The sequence below is a fragment of the Antechinus flavipes genome, chromosome 3 (genome assembly GCF_016432865.1).
Source record: "Antechinus flavipes isolate AdamAnt ecotype Samford, QLD, Australia chromosome 3, AdamAnt_v2, whole genome shotgun sequence".
Classification (NCBI taxonomy): Eukaryota; Metazoa; Chordata; class Mammalia; order Dasyuromorphia; family Dasyuridae; genus Antechinus; species Antechinus flavipes.
The window spans coordinates 607,215,690-607,235,840 of NC_067400.1; the positions used below are offsets into that span (position 1 = coordinate 607,215,690).

The 20,151-nt window shown below is 37.6% G+C and overlaps 1 protein-coding gene across 4 annotated transcripts in view; it reads left to right on the forward strand.

Moving 5' to 3' along the window:
• The window catches only part of LOC127555970 (tumor necrosis factor receptor superfamily member 14-like), a 659,215-nt gene that overhangs the window by 367,384 nt on the left and 271,680 nt on the right, over positions 1–20,151 (forward strand). The window contains exons 2-5 of one of the 4 annotated variants that reach the window (XM_051988756.1): positions 4,870–4,995; positions 7,307–7,462; positions 11,978–12,068; positions 15,661–15,842. The exons of 1 other annotated variant lie outside the window; for it this stretch is intronic. In XM_051988756.1, coding sequence (XP_051844716.1) covers positions 4,870–4,995; positions 7,307–7,462; positions 11,978–12,068; positions 15,661–15,842 — 555 coding nt within the window. Of the gene's footprint in view, positions 1–4,869; positions 5,062–7,306; positions 7,463–11,977; positions 12,069–15,660; positions 15,843–20,151 lie in introns of all 4 variants that reach the window. 2 more of the 4 variants (XR_007952323.1, XM_051988754.1) reach the window with 2 other exon arrangements.

Consider the following 20,151-nt stretch of genomic DNA (forward strand, 5'->3'; position numbering starts at 1 on the left):
CCTCTATTTTTCCTGTGTACCTCATTTGTATAGCATAATTATTAGTTTTACCTTAACTATGCCCCAGTCTTTGTTCTGAGTTGCCCAATTGTTTATATCAATCTTAAACATATGGTATACATTTCCCATGTTAAAAAACAAAACAAAACAAAACAAAACAAAAACATGCACAATTGTGCATGTTGAGTTCCTTAAAACTGATCTTTGATATTGCCTCATATATTAAATTTTTTATTGAGTTCAGGCTTTCCTGAAAATTGCAAATTCATGGAATGTTTATTTTTTCTTGTCCAATATAGATAAATTTGCTGGATATGATATTTTTGGCTGTAGTTCTAGTTCTTTTGATTGTTGGTAGATATGTTTCCAGGATCTGTGGCCTTTCATTTTGGCTGCTGCTAACTCTTCTACAATTCCAATTGTGGCTCCCGAGTATTTGAATTGTTTTTATTCTTGTTTCTTGCAAGATTTTCTCTTTGATCTGGGGGCTTCAAAATTGGTAATAATATTCCTATGTGTTTTCCACATTTTTTATTTTTTTATTTCTATTTATTTCCCCTCATGTTCTCTCACTCCAGGACAATTTTCTTGGATTATTTCTTGCATTGCTGTGTCAAGGTTTTGTTTTTAGTTACAACTTTGTGGCAGTCCAACTATTTTTATAATTTCTGTCCATCCATTCTCCAGATGTCATTATTTTTATAAGATGTTTCATAGTCTATTCTATTTTTTTTTTCATTCTTTAGAATCTGTTTTGTTGTTTCTTGGACTCTCATAGCTTCACTGGCTTATCCTTGCCCAATTCTAATTTTCAAAGAGTTATTTTCATCTTTGAGACTATCTCCTTTTCTAGTTGATTATCTTTGTTGTGCCAAGTTCTCTTTTAATTGTTCTGACTCAGTTTCCCTGATTGGTTCTGCCTAAGTTTCCTTAAATTGGTTCTGCCTCAGTTTCCTTAACTCTTCTGCCTCAGTTTCTCTAATTGGTCCTGCCTTAGTTTCCTTAATTGTTCAATCTCCTTACTTGCACAACCCCTCCCCTCTGGTTTATGAAGACTGATATAACTCGGGACTATTTGCTTTAAGATTATAAATTGTCAACGTGTAAATTCAGAAAGGGAGACTCCAAACTTTATGTATATAGTCAGACACTTTCTTAACTCCCAGTTTGTTAGAATTTATGGTCCCACCCCCCCAACATGTGAGAACCAGATTCATGGTTCCTGCCTAGAGATTCCCACTCAGCAGAATTTGGATTCCATCCTCCTGTCTTTGTTTAGCTACTGTGTATAAATATGTCATGGAGAACTCTCATTGGCTGCTGGATGCTGGCTGGATGCTGGCTGGATGCTGGCTGGATGCTGGCTGGATGCTGGCTGGATGCTGGATTCTTGGAGACCATAGTCTCATTCAGCCCTGGGACTAAATCATGGATCCATTTGGTCCCAGTAAATCTCTCTGTTTTAAATAAATTATCAAAAAACTCTCTAATCTCTATCTGACTCAATTTCTCCAGCATTATACCTTTTTTATATAATCTTGTTTTTTTAATTTTTTCTCAATATCTCTCATTTGATTTTTTTATTCTTTTTTGAGTTCTTCTATAAATTCTCTCTGGGGTAGGGAGCCATTTCATGTTACTCTTTGAGATAGAAGATGCTGCTCATGATTTCTTAAAGCACAATAATACTCCATTATAATGATGTACCAAATCTTGTTCAGCCATTACTCAATTGATGGGCATCTCTTCAGTTTCCATTTCTTTGCCATCAGAGAAAAGCTGTTATATTTTTTTTGAATATGTAGATCTTTTATCTTTTGGGGGTTTTAATTTTTTTTACTTTAAACTTAAATTTAAAAAATCATAAGAAAAAATCACTATATATACAGCAGACCATAGGATATGTTTCAATATAAAAGAATAAATTTTGGGAGAAGGATTCTGGGAAGATGGTAGAGTAAATTGGTAAACTTCAAACTCTCCAGATTTCCCCCACAAATGGAACAAATTTGCACCTCAGGGAGAACATAGACTGGTGAAAAACCAAGACTTGGGAAAGAATAGGAGTTTGATCAATACAGCCTAAAAAGGTACAAAGAAAGATACAGGACTAGGGATAACCCCAATAAAGTGTGAATACCTCCAGACTATCCCCATTGAAACACCAAGTGGAAAGCTACTAAGAGGGCTACCTAGGTGTGTCTAGAACCTCCTCAGAAACCACAGACGTTCACCTCCTGAACTGCATGTGAAATCTGAGTCTGGAAAGACTGAATGAACCTCAGCTGATCAGGAATACCAGACCCAGATGTGTGGCAGAGATGTGGCCCCGGGCAAGAAGTAACTAGCACCCAGTGAGTACAGAGGCAGTAAGACAGGGTGCTGCTGAATATGGGCACTTGCTAAAAGGTGGAGCTTTTGGTTTGGGATTCCTGGTCAGAGGATAGAGAGGTAATTCACCCCATCCTAGGATTAGAGGTGCTTACATTAATGTATCTTTTTTTTTAAAAAATGAACTGCCAAATTAAAAAGAATCCCACCATAGAAATTTACTGTGGGAACAGAGAAGACTAACATTCACCTTCAGGACACTGAAAGAAAAAGAGCTTCTTCTATCCCAAAGAATAACTTCCACTGGCTCACTACCCAGAAAGAATTTAAAGAACACAAGAAATAACAAAACAAATTCTAAAGAATTCTTTTTTTTAAATTTAGTATATGTACTGCTAAAACAAGCATCTCTTTTATTTGTTTTAGATATTGATCCATGGTATTCTAATCAGATCTGGGCTTTCTGTCTATCTACACTCCTTCTAACAGCACAAATACTGAGAAACTTTTGAGTTACAAATATCATCATGCCATGAAGAAATATAAGCAGTTTAACCTTAGTTGGTCCTTTAAGATGACCCTTTCCTATTTAACTTTTTTGGTCTTTCTTGAGTCTTACATGAAAATCAATTTTTGTTTTTATTCAGCTCTGGTCTTTTCACTAGGAATACTAAAAAGTCCCCTATTTCATTAAATATCCATTATTCCTTCAAAATAATTATACTCAGTTTTTCTGAGTAAATGATTCTTGGTTGTAATCCTAGGACATTTGTTTTCCAGAATATCTTATGTAATATAGAAGCTGCTAAATTTTGTGTTATCCTAATTGTAGCTCTGGCTGCTTACCATATTTTCTCTTTGGTCTTGGAGATCTGAAATGTTACTATATTTTCTGTATTATTGTGGGTTTTTTTTTCTGGTTACACGTGTATGCTAGCTTTTTAAATACATATTTCTTTGTGAAACTTGTTGGGAGAGAAAAATCAGAACAAAAGGGAAAAACCACAAGAGAGGAAAAAAAGAAAAAGAAAAAAGAAGTGAACATAGCATATGTTGATTTACATTCAGTCTTCATAATTCTGCATACAGATGGTTCTGCTTGTTTCACTCAGCATCAGTTCATGTAAATCTTTTCAGGCCTTTCTAAAAATCAGCTTGTTCATCACTTTTTATAGAACAGTAATATTCCATTAACTTCATATACGATTTATTCAGCCATTCCCCAATTGTTGGGAATCTCCTCATTTTTCAATTTTTTTACTACCACAAAAAGAACTGCTACACAGATTGTTGCACACATGTGGGTTTTTTTCTCTCCTTTATGATTTATTTCCTTGAGATACAAACCCAGTAATGGCACTGCTAGGCCAAAGGATATGCACAGTTTGATACCCTTTGGCATAATTCTAAATTGTTCTCCAGATTGTTGGGTCATTTCTACCATAATATTCTTAGAAATATCATTTTGGGATCTGTTTAAGGAGATGATTGATGGTTCCTGTCCATTTTTATTTTATCCCCAATTCTAGAATATCAGGAATGTTTTCCCTGATAATTTCTTGAAAGATGATACTTACTCATTTTATTCTCTCAACAGCCACAAAAATGCAGACCTTGTTATCCTCTCCATTATTTAATTATGAATCAGACAGAATTATGTAACTTCCCTGTGGTTACACAACAAATATCTGGGACTGGATTTGAACTCAGGTCTTCATGAATCTAAGCCTGGTGTTCTATCTACTGCAACCGCCTAATTATGTTATTTCATCTGACATCTCACACTTCCCTATTCCAATCAAATTGGCCACCTGGCTGCTTTAGACTGCATGCCATTCCCAAATCTCTGCATCTTTTGCATTATCAGAGTTCCTTTTTGTTTGGAATATTCCCCATAAGTCTTATGTTATTCTTAAATCCCTTTGATGTATAACTCAGACACCACCTTCTCCATAAGGTCTTCTTCTGATTCTCTCTTCCCTTCAAAAAATTATATATCTTTAACATTATTTTATAAATTCTGAGTTCCAAATTCCTTTTCTCTCTCAGCCCTGCCCCCATCCCATGAGATGGTATGCAATATGAACTTATTTATATATGTGAAATCATGTAAAACATTTCAATACTAGTCATGTTGCAAAAAAAGAAGAAAGTGAAATATACTATTTTTTATTCTGAACCCAGAATTCATCTGATTTCCTCTCTCAGGGGATGTGTTTCTCTCCTTCCTCCTCCTCCCTTTCTCTCTCTTTTTCTCTTTCTCATGCTGTGTGTATCTTTCTCTGTCTCTGTCTCTCTCTATCTTTGAGATCCCTTCCAGTTTTGGCAGTCTGGGTTGAAATTGAGGGATGGATGTGCACTCCTCCTAATTTTTATAGTAAACCATCCTAAGTTCTGTAAATAGCCTTGGGAGCTTCCTGAACCTGGTCTAGGGTGTTCATGTGGTGTTATGAAGGGGAAATGAGATTGGAGAGCTGTGGCTTCTGCAAGGAGGTGTCCTGTGCCTTGTTCTTGATGCTGACTCTTTGTTATCTTTAGGTTACAAGCGTGTCGGGCCATGTAACATAACAGGAGGCACCAGATGTGTTCCTTGTGATCCTGGGACCTACACCACACACAAGCATGTCCTGAACAAGTGTCTCCTATGTAAAGTCTGTAACTCTGGTAAGAAATTCTTCAGGGGCCTTAGGATCAACTAGGACCTGGATCTAACCCAGAGTTTGTCCTATGGTAGGTACTGTAGCTTCCCTGGGAAAGGGAGAGCTGGGTTCTGAGGAAATTAAAAGTCTTGAATTTACCAGACAAGATCAGATAGGAGGGATGTCTACAACCCAATGCTGTAGACCAGGAAAAGAGGTGGGAGAATGTTTTGCTAGAAGTTAGGAGAGCTGGGTTCCATTCCAGGCTTTTCCCTCTATGGCCTTGGATAAGTCATATCCACTCTTTGGACATCAGTTTGCACATCTATAACATGAGGGCTTAGACTACTTCCTAAGATCCTAGAGCATAGTGTTTCTTTTTTTAAATAAAGCTTTTTATTTTCAAAACATAAGCATGGATAATTTTTTTAACATTGACCTTTACATAGCCTTGTATTTCAGATTTTCCCCTCCTTTCCACCCCCTCCACTAGATGGCAAATAATTCAATATATTTTATACATGTTAAAATATATGTTAAATCCAATATATCTAAACATATTTATACAACTCTCTTGCTGCATAAGAAAAATCAGATCAAAAAGAAAATTAAGTAAGAACACAAAATGCAAATGAAAAACAACAAAAAGGGTGAAAATGCTATATTGGGAACCACACTCAGTTAGGGAAGAGTCCTAGACTAGAAGTTAGAGATGCTGGGTAAAAAAAAAAAACAAAAACAAAAACAAAAACAAAAAAACTTATCTCTTCCATTTATTATCTGTATGATGTTGGGCAAGCCAGCCAATAAACATCCAATAAGCACATACTATGTGTAAAGCTCTGTGCTAAGTGCTGGGGATACCAAGAAAGATCCTGAAAATCTAATAGGGTATACTCCATGACAACACTCTGTACCAACATAGTATAGGCAGGATGATGAATTAGAAATTGCCTTAGAAGGAAGGCATTAGCATTGAAGGAAATCAGGAAAAAGTAATTTACCTCTCTGGGCTTCCATTTGTTCATCTTTAAAATGGGAGGGTTCATTATAATAAGAAGTCAAGTTCTATCAGACTCTAATTGTCTTCTCTCTGGATTTGGCTGGGAGATTTGGGCTCTAGTAGCTGCTGGTTCAGTGCATAGAATCTGGATCTGGAGTTAGCACGACTTGAGTCCAAATGTGATTTCAGACACTTCTAATTTGTAACCATGGGCAGATTTTGTTAGGGTTGTTATATAGAACACTGCTTGGTACATTGAGGGATAGGCAGTAAATGAATGCTTCTTCCCTTGCCCCTTCCCTTTACTTCTTGATACCTCTCGATGACTCTGTGTAACCTTGAGAAAGTCCTTTTCCCGACTGGACCTCAATGGCTGCATCTAAACAGTGGATATTTTCCTAGAGGGTCTGTTAGACTTGCCTGAGATTATGATGAACCCAGGTGGTTTGGTATAGTTGAGCATGCAACTCAGAGACATGTGAATCTGTAGAAATGGAGCCAGCCTCCTGCTCACAGAAGGGTAAATGACTGGTCCCAAATTTCCTCAGCCTGTGTCACCCTGTAGCTAACCAGAGCAGTTCCTTCCTTCTTCAGTTGTGTTATGGACTTACCAGGACCTACAAGGCTCATGGATTTCACCTTGTGTGGTATTTCTTGAACATACCCCTTTCTCTCCTTTGACACAGCAGATCCTCTTCACCTCACACCTAGAGTGTTGAAATAAATGCTATGAGGGTGTCTGCCTGTCTGTAGTCTCTCCCCACTCCAATCTATCCTCCATTCAGCTACCAAAATGATTTTCCTAAAGCACAGGTCCAAACATGTCACCATCTAACTCAATGAACTTCAATGGCTCCCTCTCATCTCTAGGAGCAAAACTGAAATTTTTAAAGTCCTTCATAACCTAGCCCCTTACTATTTTTACAATCCTATCGTACCTTATACTCTCCCCTATTTCACACATACTCTGTGATCCAGGGAAAATGGACTCTGTGGTCTTCCCAGCTGGGAATTTTCCTTCATGGCTGTATGCTCACCTCCACCTTCTGTCTTTCTTATCTTCCTTAAAATCCTAGCTAAAAACCCACTTTTGCAAGAGATCAATCTCCTTCCTTCTCAAGTCTAGGGCCTTTCCTCTCTTGATCATCTCCAATTTATCCTGTGTGGATCTTGTTTCTGTGTACTGGTTTGCATGCATTGGACTGTGATCTCTTTGAAAGCAGGGATTATCTTTTACCCTTCTTTTTAATGTGTGGTTGGAACATAGTAGGTCCTGAATAAATGGTAATTGGCTGACCTAATGTCTCCTTCTCCCTTTTGTTCTTTCTTTCAGAGCTCGGTTTGGTGACCAGAAGAGAATGTTCATCTACCTCCAACACTGTGTGTGGCTGTTCTACTAATTATTTTTGCATTGACATGAAAGATGATAACTGTGAGCTGTGTGTGCCTCATCAAGTTTGCAGCCCCGGCCAATATGTGAAGTCTAAAGGTGAGCCTGTTCTGTCACCATCCATTCAGGGACCCCGGACTATTGTTGTGGCAGCCTGAGAAATTCCCACCTTCCCTCAGTTCTGGCTCCCTTCCCAGAACCAGGAGTACAATGGGATGATGCTTGGATCTGGTATGAGAGGATTAGGATCCAAAACTAAGCTTTGCACCTACTTTTTATGTGATGCTGAGTTTTCTTGACCTCTCTGATCCTCAGTTTTCTTATCTGTAGAAAAAGAGGATAATACAGGGGATAGAAGACTTCTCAGATCTCTGAGGTTTGACCAGGTAGTCAAACAAAGCACATTCATTCATTGACCATGTCCAAAGAGCATGTATGTCTCCTTCAGCCCCTTGTGTCTATCACTTCTTTGTTAGGAGAGGAGTAGCATGTTTCATTATGAGTTCTTTGGAATTGTAGTTGGTTATTCCATTAATTTGAGTTCTTAAGTCTCTCTAAGTTGGTTGTCTTCACAAGGTTGTTGTTCCTGTGTAAGTTCTTCCCCTGGTTCTGCTCACTTCTCTCTGTATCATACAAGTTTTCCCATCTTTCACAAAAATCATTCCCTTTATCATTTCTTATGTTGCAATAGTATTCCTTTAAATTCATGTATCATAGTTTATTCAACCATTCCCTAACTGATGGGCATACCTTCAGTTTCCAATACTTTATAGAGAAAACATGTCGGCTACAAATATTTGTGTATATATTGGCCCTTTTACTCTTTCTTTGAACTCTTTGGGAATATAGGATTAGAAGTAGTATCAGTGAGTCAAAAGGGTTGCACAGCTTAGTAGCTTTAGGGGATGTAATTCCAAATTATTTTTTTAAATATCCAGAACAAGTCATAGCTCCACCAACAGTACATCAACATATCTTTTTTTTTTCCACAGTCCCTCCATCATTTGCTGTTTTCCTTTTTTTTTCTTCTATGTCAATCTGATAGATATAAGATGAAACCTCAGAGTTAGTTTAATTTACATTTCTCTAATCATTAAAAATTTAGAGCATTTCAAAAATATGGCTATTGATAACTTAGATTTCTTCCTTCTAAAACTGCTATCATTTGGAAAATAGATGTTATCCTTATGCATTTGAATGTATATTATATATAATGAAGATAACATATATATACATTGTATATATGCATATACATTCATATATATGTATGTATAATGTATGACGTAGATCTATATGTAAAATGAAAATGAAATTTTTATCAGAAAAAATTTGCTGCAAAAATTTTCCATGCTCCTTTCTAATTTCCCCTCTAATTTTATTTTTCAACCAAAATTTTATTGAAAGACCATTTTCATATAATATCTTTTGCAGTCCTTTTTAAAAATACATTTGATGTGTCATTCTCCAATTGATAAATGGTCAAAGTATATAGACTGACAATTTTCAGATGAAGAAATTAAAACCATTTCTAATCATATGAAAATAGTGCTCTAAATCATTATTGATCAGAGAAATTCAAATTAAAACAACTCTGAGATACCACTACATACCTCTCAGATTGGCTAAGATGATAGGAAAAGATAATGAAGAATGTTGGAAAGGATGTGGAAAAACTGGGACACTAATACATGGTTGGTGGAACTGTGAATTGATTCAACCATTCTGGAGAGCTTTTTGGAACTGTACTTTAAAAAGTTATCTAACTGTGCATACCCTTTGATCTAGCAAAGTTTCTACTGGGCTCCCAAAGAGATCTTAAAGGAGGGAAAGGGACCCACATGTGCAAAAAATGTCTGTGGCAGCCCTTTTTGTAGTGGCAAGAAAGTGGAAACTGGGTGGGTGCCCATCAGGTGAAGAATGGCTGAAGTTATAGTATATGAATGTTATGGAATAATTATTGTTCTATAAGTAATGATCAGCAGGATGATTTTAGAGAAGTCTGGGAAGACTTACATGAGCTGATGCTGAGTGAAGTGAGCAGAACCAGGAAATTATTGTACATGGTAACAGCAAGATTATACAATGATCAATTCTGACTGATATGGCTGTTTCCAACAATGAGACAATGCAGGCAAGTTCCAATGATCTTGTGATGAAGAGAGCCATCTGCACCCAGAGAAAGGACTATGGGAACAGAATGAGGATCACAAAAAAACATTCTCACAATTTTTTGTTCTTGTTAGTTTGCAATTTGTTTTCTTACTCATTTTCTTTCCTTTTTGATCTGATTTTTCTTGTGCAGCAAGAGAATTATATAAATATGTTTATATATTGAATTTAAGATATTTTAATATGTATGACATATATTGGATTGCTTGCCATCTAGGGGAGGGGGTGAGGGGAAGGAGGAAAAAATTTGTAACAAAAGGCTATGCAAGGGTCAGTGGTGTCAAATTACCATGTATATGTTTAAAAATAAAAAATCTTTAATAAAAATAAAGAAAAAATGTTGTGCTTTACATATTACTGCCTTCAAGTAGAAAAAGTGAAGTATATCTTTATAGATATATTATTGCACTTAAGCATAACAATTTCTCACTTCAGAGCTTTAAAAAAAATGACAACATAGTCTTTAAAACTTGACATTTCCGTATGCAATATGGATTACTACTTAAAGACTTGGTTAGATGCCTCAGAAGTCACCAAAAACTCAAACCCTAATAAGAGGAAGCAGGAAGGTTATATATTCTGCAACTCAATTTAGTGTCTATTGCTAGGAATGGATTTGACAACTTTTTATTCACAGTACTTCAGATGCAAAATATCCTATTCTATAGTTGTTCATAAAATCCTCTCTCTCTCTCTTTCTCTCTCTCTCTCTCTCTCTCTCTCTCTCTCTCTCTCTCTCTCTCTTTCTCTCTCTCTCTCACACACACACACACACACACACACACACACACACCATGTAGCAACCAAGTTACTGTTTACTGCAATTGAAGGAAATGCAGACATGATTTATGAAAACTTAAAACCCACTACCTGTAATCTAAAATATGTAAGACATTTTCTAACCTGCCTGAAAAACATACTCCATATAATTAAATTTCAATTAGAACTAATATCCATAGACAAGATGTCCTTTCATCTTCCCCTCTAATTTTGGCTGCATTGGTTCTGTTTGTGCAAATTTTTTTAGATTTTATACAATAAACACTAACCATTTTATCTTCTTTGATCATCCCTTTTTGTTATTTGGCCATAAAGTCTTCACTTATCATAGATCTGATGGGAATTTCCTCACTGCTCCACTTATACACTCCTGGGTTCCTGAAAGTGATCCACAAAGAATTCAATTTCCAGCAAAATATACTTAGTTTGGAGGCTTCTAAAATAGGACCAAAGATCTGGCTTTCTTGAGGTCAGCCTAGTTAAGTACAGAAGAAATCAGTCCCTTAGAGGCTTCAAAGGATGGATGTTTCAGATACAACTCTAAAAGGCCATCTGCTTAAATTGAAGGAAATGACAATCTGCATTTGTACAGAGAGGAAGCAAGCTGCCCAAATTGAAGATCTTTCAAATATTGATGGAGAGATCTGGGTGGCCAAGTAAGTCACTTACTTGATCTTTTGAATCTCAGTTTTCTCTCCTGTCAAATGAAACCATTGAACTCAATAATCTCTAAAGTCCCTTCTTCCTCTAAAATCAGGATCTTGGAAGTAGGCAAAGTTATTTGTATGCTTAGAGATAGTTAAATAACAATAAGTAAACAAGCATCAATTATGTGCCAGATTTACACATGCTATCTGGAATGTAGATGCTATCATTATCCCCCTTTTATAACAGCAAAAACAGGTAAGCAGAGGTTAAGTGATTTGCTCAGGATTGAGCTAAAATCTTCTTGATTCCAAGCCCAGTTCTTTATCCACTGAGACACTTCAATACTCTATTTAATCCTTAATCTCCAGCTTCTGTGAAGAAGTGGGGGGTTATGGGTATGGAATACTACAAATAATGTTATGCTTTTTTAATTTGTTGCTGAGTTTCTGGAACTTTTTTTTCCTTTTTAAAGATTATATATTATAAGAGATGACTAATCTATCTCTGCATAAGATAAGGTCATCAGAGGCATGGTGGAATCAGTCGGAACTCTTCTCCCAAGAGCTATTGTTAAATTTTAAATGTGAACATTAGCACTTCAAAAAAAATGAAACAGAATAAATCAGAGCTTAATTTATTATTTTGTTAGTTACTTAGTTTTGTGAAATTGATGGGGAAACTTTTAGTAATGTTGTCTAAACATAAAAGACATTAAAATGTGCCATTTTCTTACTTTTTTTTTTTTTTTTTTTTTTTTTTGCTCTAAAGTGCTGGTTGTTAAACCAAAGAAATGTTGGATAATATAAATGAGACAAAAACAAACTATATTTAAAAAAAAATTTTCCCCTGCAGGTAGTGGAGTGGGAGTGTTTCATAGAATTGTTCTCAATACCCTTTGTTCAGATAGAGAACTTCCAGGGAAAGGACTGACTAATCCAGGGATGCTGTTTTAACAGATATGTTTTGTTCTTATTATTATGCTGAGCATCACATATCCCATGCCTCCTTCTCTTTCAGGCACAGAGAGAAACAACACTATCTGTGAAAAGTGCCAGGCAGGGACATTTTCCACGAATGGGACCCTGGACCGATGTTTGCCATGGACCAAGTAGGTATAGCCTATTCTCTGGGACTTGATGGTCTTGTTCATTTATAATAATTTGAACAAGAATTGTGAACTTAATGAACTCCAAGTAAAGTAAAAGTTTCCATACACAGAATAGAACAGAAAATAAAAATCAAAAATGTCCTTGGGTGTGGGCAGGTAAGTAACAATTGGATCTCTGGGAAATAAATATACACTGGACACACTTTTAAGTTTATTCTGTATCATCAGCATTTTCTTAAGTCTAATCATGGAACAAAATCACAAATCAAGCCCTATTTGTAGTCTTTGCCCATTTTTGAGGCATGTGTGCTCACCTGAAAATTTAACAATTGTCTAAGGGTTCATGCTGATTCTAGCACTACTCCAAATTTATGGAACACTATGAACCTCTCTTCTATGCAGCTTGCATGTACTTGTAGGCTTAAAAGAAATTCCACATGTAGCTTTCAATGCTGTTCTGCTTGTCTCTACTTGCTTCTTGTCTTCCTTCTCTTGGATAGCTTCCATTGTGAAATTTTCCCCCCTGAAACTGAACTATAATCTGCTTCTCTTACATTCTCTCCAGCACTCCAGGTTCTACCTCTGGAGCCAAGATGAGTGAGTTTGCTTCTCTTCTACTTACCATTTCTTCAAGTGCTTGACACAATCTTTTGGCCTTTCCAGGACATCCTTCAGTAGTCCCTCCCATGCACGGTTTGCACCCTGGCTGCCCCAGTACCATGGAAAGGGCTTTGGAGTCTAGAAAATCTGGGTTCCAATAGCATGGATGCTCCCCACCTGTGGTCGGCCAGTGAGATGTTATTTTAAAAGTTCTGGCCCATGGGAAATGCTACATAAATACTAGCTATTGTTATCAGTTGTTTGAACTTTCCATGGCTGTTTTTCCTCATCTATAAGTGAAGGGCCCGAAGAAAGGACCTCCTGAAGACACTTCCACCTCAGAATCTATGAGCCTATGGTGCCCTCTTGGGGAAGCTCTTCAGCTAACCAAGGAATTTGAACTCTTCCTTTATAAGCTGATGATGACCTTTATAAGCATGACCATGTACATGTCCATGAGACAGTATCACAGAATTTTCTTCATTCTAAAGCCACAATGTCATCTAAAACTGAACTGCCATGGCTGATTTCCCAATTGCATTGCTGACTCACAAAGGGTACTCAGGGTATTCCTGCTCTAAGACCTTTTCAGATGGATTGTTACCTAATCCCATTTAGTCCTTCCCAGGATAGTGGTATGCTAGAGTGGAAAGGGCACTGACTCTGGAGCTCAAAGAGCTGGATTCAGATCCTGACTCTGATATTTGTTTCCTTTGTGACCTGGAATAAAATCCCTTTGATTCTTTGGACATCAGTTTCCTCACCTTTATAATTAGAGAATTGAAGTAGGTGGCTTCTAGTTCCTTTCAATAATAATAATAATGATAATAATGAATGGGTAAACTGGTGGCACAGTGGAAAGAATGTCATGTATGGAGTCCTCAGTTTAAATCTGGCCTCTGACACTTGCTGGCTATGTGATCCTGGCACATTGCTTCATCCTGTTTGCCTCAATTTCCTCATCTATAAAACTAGTTGGAGAAGGAAATGGCAAACCACTCCAGCTTTTCTGCCAAGAAAATTCTAAACAGGTTCTCAAAAACTTGGACAGGATGGAAAGGACTAAACAACAATAATTATTATTATTTGTTAATAATTAAATAAAAATAATTATTGCTGAAAGCAGCATTGGGGGGAAAGGTAGCAGATTAGAATAATAATTCTACTTCCTTAAATGTTACAAGTGTAGGGTGTATGATTGCTTTATACTAACTTCTGAACACTTTGTCATTTTTCAAGGAGAAGAAAAACCTTAATAATAATGATAGTGTAGTAGTTTTAGAGACCCCAAGTGGAGAGAGATAGATTGAAAGAAATGGGGGGAAGGAGAGAGAGAGAGAGAAAGAGACAGACAGACAGAGATTAAGAAACCTGTCCATATGGCTAAGGTACATCTATAGTGGACGCTGCTGTGTGATTCAAAGAGAGGGAGATTATACACCTCCAGTCTTGTCTCCCACTTGCCCTTTTCCAAGGAAGATTTTAATATCTGTCAAAGCAGAAGCAGGAAGTTAGAGCCTGAGACCACTTTGTTCTTCTCAGAGAAATGGGGTTCCAGGATAGAATTATAACTACCTATTCTTTTACATATTTTTAGTCTAGAAGATGTGCCCAGGTTCAATCTAATTTAGGATTACTTTGTCTTTTTATTTTGGATGAGAAAGTGAAACTGCAGGTTTTCTATTCAAAGCTTCCCAGCTATTACTACTCTATCCCTTTTGTCACAATAAACACACATTACAAAAAGCAAAGAAACTCACTATCCAAAGTGTGGCAAAAGAGAGATCACAAAAAGAAATACATTGGAGATTATATGCCAGATAATACAAATGAAAGAGGTTTCCCAGGCAGTGAGATAATTCAACCAAGAGAAAGTTCTAGCTCTCCTGAAAGAGAAAGTGTAGCAAGCTGGGGAGGAGGATACCATGGAGGCTTCTGTCCCTTTCATGTCTTTCCAGAGTCTTTTCCTTCTAGGATTAGAAGTGAGATTGGCCCCTTCCATCCTCCCTCTGGAAGTCAGAAGCCAAAAGCAATGTGATGCTTGAAGAGTCCTGAAAAGGCTAGAGTTTCCCCACAACTTTGCCCAGCTGATGTCCATGGGGAATGACATCCATATTGACCAATAAGGAGAGTGTTTCACACCAATGGTCATTGGGATAAGAGCTACACTAAGAATAAGACTAGCTGTTATATAGCACTTTCTAGGTATTGTCTCATTTGATGCTCCACTAGGAAGTGAGTGCTATTAACCTCATTCTACAGATGAGAAAACTGAGGCAATCAGAGGTTAAATGCTCAAGGTTCTACATTTGGAAATATCTGAACTAAGATTTGAGCTTCTAGATCCAAGGTTCTGTCCATTGGTTTCCCCAGATCTAGAAATCACTGCTTCTATGACTTTGAATCGATTTTTTAGCCCAACTGTAAAGCATTGATTCTACAGTCCTAGTAATTTCAATCTTTTTGTTAGGTTAGACAGTGGGACATACAGGACTTGTTGTGGCGTCAGGAGGCCCAGAGTTTGGCATCTTAAACATTATAAACTTTGTCTCAGAAGCACATCACACCCTCTCAGTGCCCTAGCCAATAAATTCTCGATTCTGGATAATTCCTGCATCAGAGGAAAGTATTTCTATATTCCCTATACTGATAAAATTGCAGTTCTTCCCCCCAAAACAAATAAACAAACAAACAAACCATAGTCTCATGATTCTAATTTGTCTAAATCTTTTTGGATCCTGACTCTGGACATACTGTCTTTCTAGCCATTCCAGTGTGGGTGCCCTTCCTCTGAGGTTTTTTATGTATATAACACATTTGGGAAGCGGGGCCAGCATTTGTCTTCATCTGCTTCTCTCCCTCTGTTTGGAGTACTCTGCCTCTCTCTTTGGAAGCTGCCTGAGGGTGGGGGAGGAGCTGGATCATTCAGTCATGCTGAGCTGATGGGAATGAATTCATGTTCAGTGACACATGTCCTCATCTGTCTTCCTAGTTGTACTGCCCAGGGTCTGTATGAAGAAAGGCCAGGCACTGTCATCACTGATGCACAGTGCTCACAGGACAGTCACCATCAAAACAGACACATTGTCATCATTGTCCCCATCAGCATCTTCTTCGTCATCATCATGATTATCCTCATTTTGAGGTGTAGAAAGAAAAATACCCGAGACAGAGGTAAGCAGAAACACACAGAGGGTGGAGCAATGGGGACTTTGCCCCAAGGCAGTGAATTTAGAGGCTCTGACCAGAATAGGAATCCTTTACTATTGTAGAAATCACAGATCTCATACCTAAAACATACATTCATTCAGTGCATATAGGGAAATGGCAGATGGAAGACAGAGGAGAACTTCCCCTGTCCCCATCCTTCCATCTTGCTAACTGCCACTTCCTCACTTAACTAAAGGTAGATTTGACTTAGGTTCAGTTTGAGGTTCTGGCCCCCAGATACAGAAGTTCTTAGTTATGTTTCTACTACTAATCTCTAACCTTTCAAATTCACAGAAAGCCAATCTAAATGAGATTTCTTATCATCAGAAGTTTGTCAAGTCAACTAGGAAAGCATTCCTTTCTCCAAAGGGAAGTAATGATTATCAGAAGAAGTAGATAGATAAGTAGATAAATAGATGGATGGAGGATAGAAGATAGATAAGAGAGGGAGATGGGGAGAGAGAGGGAGGGATGAAAGAGATTCTTTTTGTTTTTAGCAAAAGCATTTTTTATTAAAGCTTTTTATTTTCAAAATATATACATAGATAATTTTCTACATTCATCCTTGCAAAATCTTTTCTTTCAAAATTTTTCCCTCCCTTCCCCACTATGGCAAATAATCCAATATATGTTAAACATGTGTAATTCTTCTATACATATTTTCACAATTATCACGCTGCACAAGAAAAATCAAATCAAAAAGAAAAAAATGAGAAAGAAAAAAATGCAAGCAAACAACAACCAAAAGCTTATTTCATCTCTTTTAACATTTTAAATGAGATCAGAACATGTGTCCGACCTCCTGCCCCGTTGTCCTCTGTAGGATAAGCCTATAGGCCCCAATCGGAGTCCCATGGCATTATATCTTTCCCTTCAGCAGCTGCCTTCATTGAATCTTCCTGTAAAGCTGCGCAGGGGTGACTTTTTCTATGCTCTATAGGAAAAATAGCTCCAATGTATTTCTTTTCTGATCTCTCTTTTGCCACACTTTCGATAAGTGAGTTTCTTTTCTGTTGTATCATATATATTCATTTTGAGAAAGGGATAGAGTGGCAATAAGTGAAAAGCTTTGAATAGAAAGCTTGGGGTTTCCATTCCTTGTCCAAAGTAAAGACAAAGTCATCATAAATTATGTTGAACCTGGTCACATCTTCCAGACTAAAAATATTTAAAAGAAGAGGTAGTTATAATTCTAGTCTGGAACCCTATTTCTCTGAGAAGAGCAATGTGGCCTCAGATCCTAACTTTATGCTTCTGTTCTGCTGGATATTAAAATCTTCCTTGCAAAAGGGCAGATGGGAGAAAAGACTGGAGATGTTTATTCTTCCTCCCTTTGAATCACACAGCAGCCCACACCACATGCATGCCTTAGCCACATGGAGAGGTTTCTTAATCTCTCTCTCTCTATCTCTCTGTCTCTCTGTCGCTCTCTGCTTCCTTTCTTTCCTCCTTCCCTCCCTCACCCACCCTCTATCTGTTTGTCTTTGCCCTCCCCCCCTCACTTCTTTCAGTCTCTCTCTTTCGTTACTTGGGGTCTCTAAAACTACTATAATGTCATTACTATTAAGGTTTTCCTTCCCCTTGAAAAATGACAAAGTATTCAGAAGTTAGTTTGAACCAAATCATATCCCCCAAACTAATAATATTTAAGGGCATAGAGTGATTATTCTAATCTGCTACCTTTCCTCCTGATGTTGCTTTCAACAATAATTATTTTTATTTAATTATTAATAAATAATAATTATTGTTGTTGTTTAGTCATTTCAGTCCTGTCCAACTTTTTGAGACCCATGTAGGGCTTTTTTGGCAGAAAAGTTGGAGGGGTTTGCCATTTCCTTCTCCACCTAGTTTTATAGATGAAGAAACAGGCAAACAGGATGAAATGACTTGCCAGGATCACATAGCAAGCGTCAGAGGCCAGATTTAAATTGAGAAATGAGTCTTTCTGACTCCATACATGACATTCTATTTACTATGCCACCAGTTTACCCATTTATCATTATCATTTGTAATGTTCAGGCTAGCTTTCTGGAGGTCCTCCAGAAGGGCCTTGGTCTCAGCCTGAGAGCCACCAGGAGGATTTCTGTCTTCAAGTCTGCCTTTTCCTTCTGTCTCAGCCCTTAAACACTCTATTATAATTACATCATTCCATCATACTGAATAGGTGTCATTCTATAGAACTATTACATCAGCATGCTTAAGTACTAAGTACATATAAACTACATAACCATTGTCTCATCAATTCCACTGAGTTAACACTTTGTTTCAAGTATACTTCTCCAGAGTTTCTATCCTCTGCAATTATTATTATTATTATTATTGAAAGGGACCAGAAGCCACCTACTCCAATCCTCTAATTATAAAGATAAAGAAACTGATGTCCAAAGAATCAAAGGGATTTATCCCTGGGCACAAAGGAAACAAATATTAGAGGCAAGATCAGAATCCAGTTCTTTGGGCTCCAGAGTCGTACCCTTTCCACTCTCCCATACCACTATCCTGAGAAGGTCTAAATGGGACTAGGTAACAATCCATCTGAAAAGGTCTTAGAGCAGGAGCACCCTGAGCACCCCTACTGAGTCGGCAATGCAATTGGGAAATCAGCCATGGCAGTTCAGCTGTAGACTACTTTGTGCCTTTAGAATAAAGGAAATCCAGGCGCAGCTAAGTAGCACAGCGAATAGAGCGCCAGCCTTGAAGTCAGGAGGACCTGAGTTCAAATTTGGCCTCAGACACTTAACATGTCTTAGCTGTGTGACCCTGAGCAAGTCACTTAACCCCAATTGCCTCCCAAAAAATAAATAAATAAATGAAATCCTGTGATGCTGTCACTACACTGGTCAGCATTCAAATGAAGAATTCAAATTTCTTAGTTAGCTGAAGAGCTTCTACAAGAGGGCGCTGCAGGCTCATAAATGCTGAGCTGGATGGGACATCAGGAGGTCCTTTGCTGGGGTCCCTCACTTATAGATAAGGAAAAACAGCCATAGAAAGTTCAAACAACTGATAACAATAGCTTGTATTTATGTAGCATCTCCCATGGGCCAGCACTTTTAAAATAACATCTCACTGGCCCACAACAAGTGGGGAGCATCCATGCTATTGGAACCCAGATTCTCTAGATTCCAAAGCCTTTTCCGTGGTACTGGGCAGCCAGAGCAACAAACCGTGCATGGGAGGAGCTACTGAAGGACATCCTAGAGAGGCCAAAAGGTTGTGTCAAGTAGGAGAGAAGCAAATTCACTCATCTTGGCCCCAAAGGGTAGAACCTGGAGTGATGGAGAGAATTTTAGATAAGCAGATTATAGTTCAGTTTGGGGGGGAGGGAGGGAGGGAGGGAAACTTCACAATGGAAGCTATCCAAGATAAGGAAGACAAGAAGGAAGTACAGACAAACAGAACAGCATTGAAAACTACATGTTGAATTTCTTTTAAGCCTACACTTAAAAGAAATTTAACATGGTTCATAGTGTTCTACAAATTTGGAGGAGTGTTGGAATCATCATGAACCCTAAGGTAATTGTTACATTTTCAGGGTGAGCATACATGGCACAGAAATGGCCAAAGACTACAAAGTAGGGCTTGATTTCTCAATTTGTTGCATGACTAGACTTAAGAAAATGCTGATGATGCAGAATAAACTTAAAAGTGTGTCCAGTGTATATTTATTTCCCAGAGATCCACTTGTTACATACCTGCACAATCCCATGGATATTTTTTTTTTTTATTCTAGTCTTTGTTTGGAAATTTTTAATTTGCTTGGAGTTCATTAAGTTCACCATTTTGTTCAAATTATTATAAATGAACAAGATTGTCAAGTCCCAGAGAACATGATATACCTACTTGGTCCATGGCAAACATCGGTCCAGGGTCCCATTCCTGGAAAATGTCCCTTCTTGGTACGTTTCATAGATGGTGTTGTTTCTCTCTGTGCCTGAAAGAGAAGCAGGAGTGGGATATGTGATGCTCAGCATAGCAATAGGAATAAAACATGTTTGTTAGAACAGTGTCCCTGGATTGGTCAGTCCTTTCCCTGGAAGCTCTTTGTCAGAACAAATCTCCCCACTCCAGGCCTGTAGAAAGAAAGTTATTTTTTTTTTTGATATATTTTGTTTCTGTATCATCTACATTACCCAACATTTCTTTCCCCTTACTAATAAATGTTTAACAACCAACCCTTTAGGGGAAAAAAAAGAGGAAAACAGCACATTGTAATGTCTTTTATGTTTAACCAACATTACTAAAAATTTCACCATCACTTTCTCAAAACTAT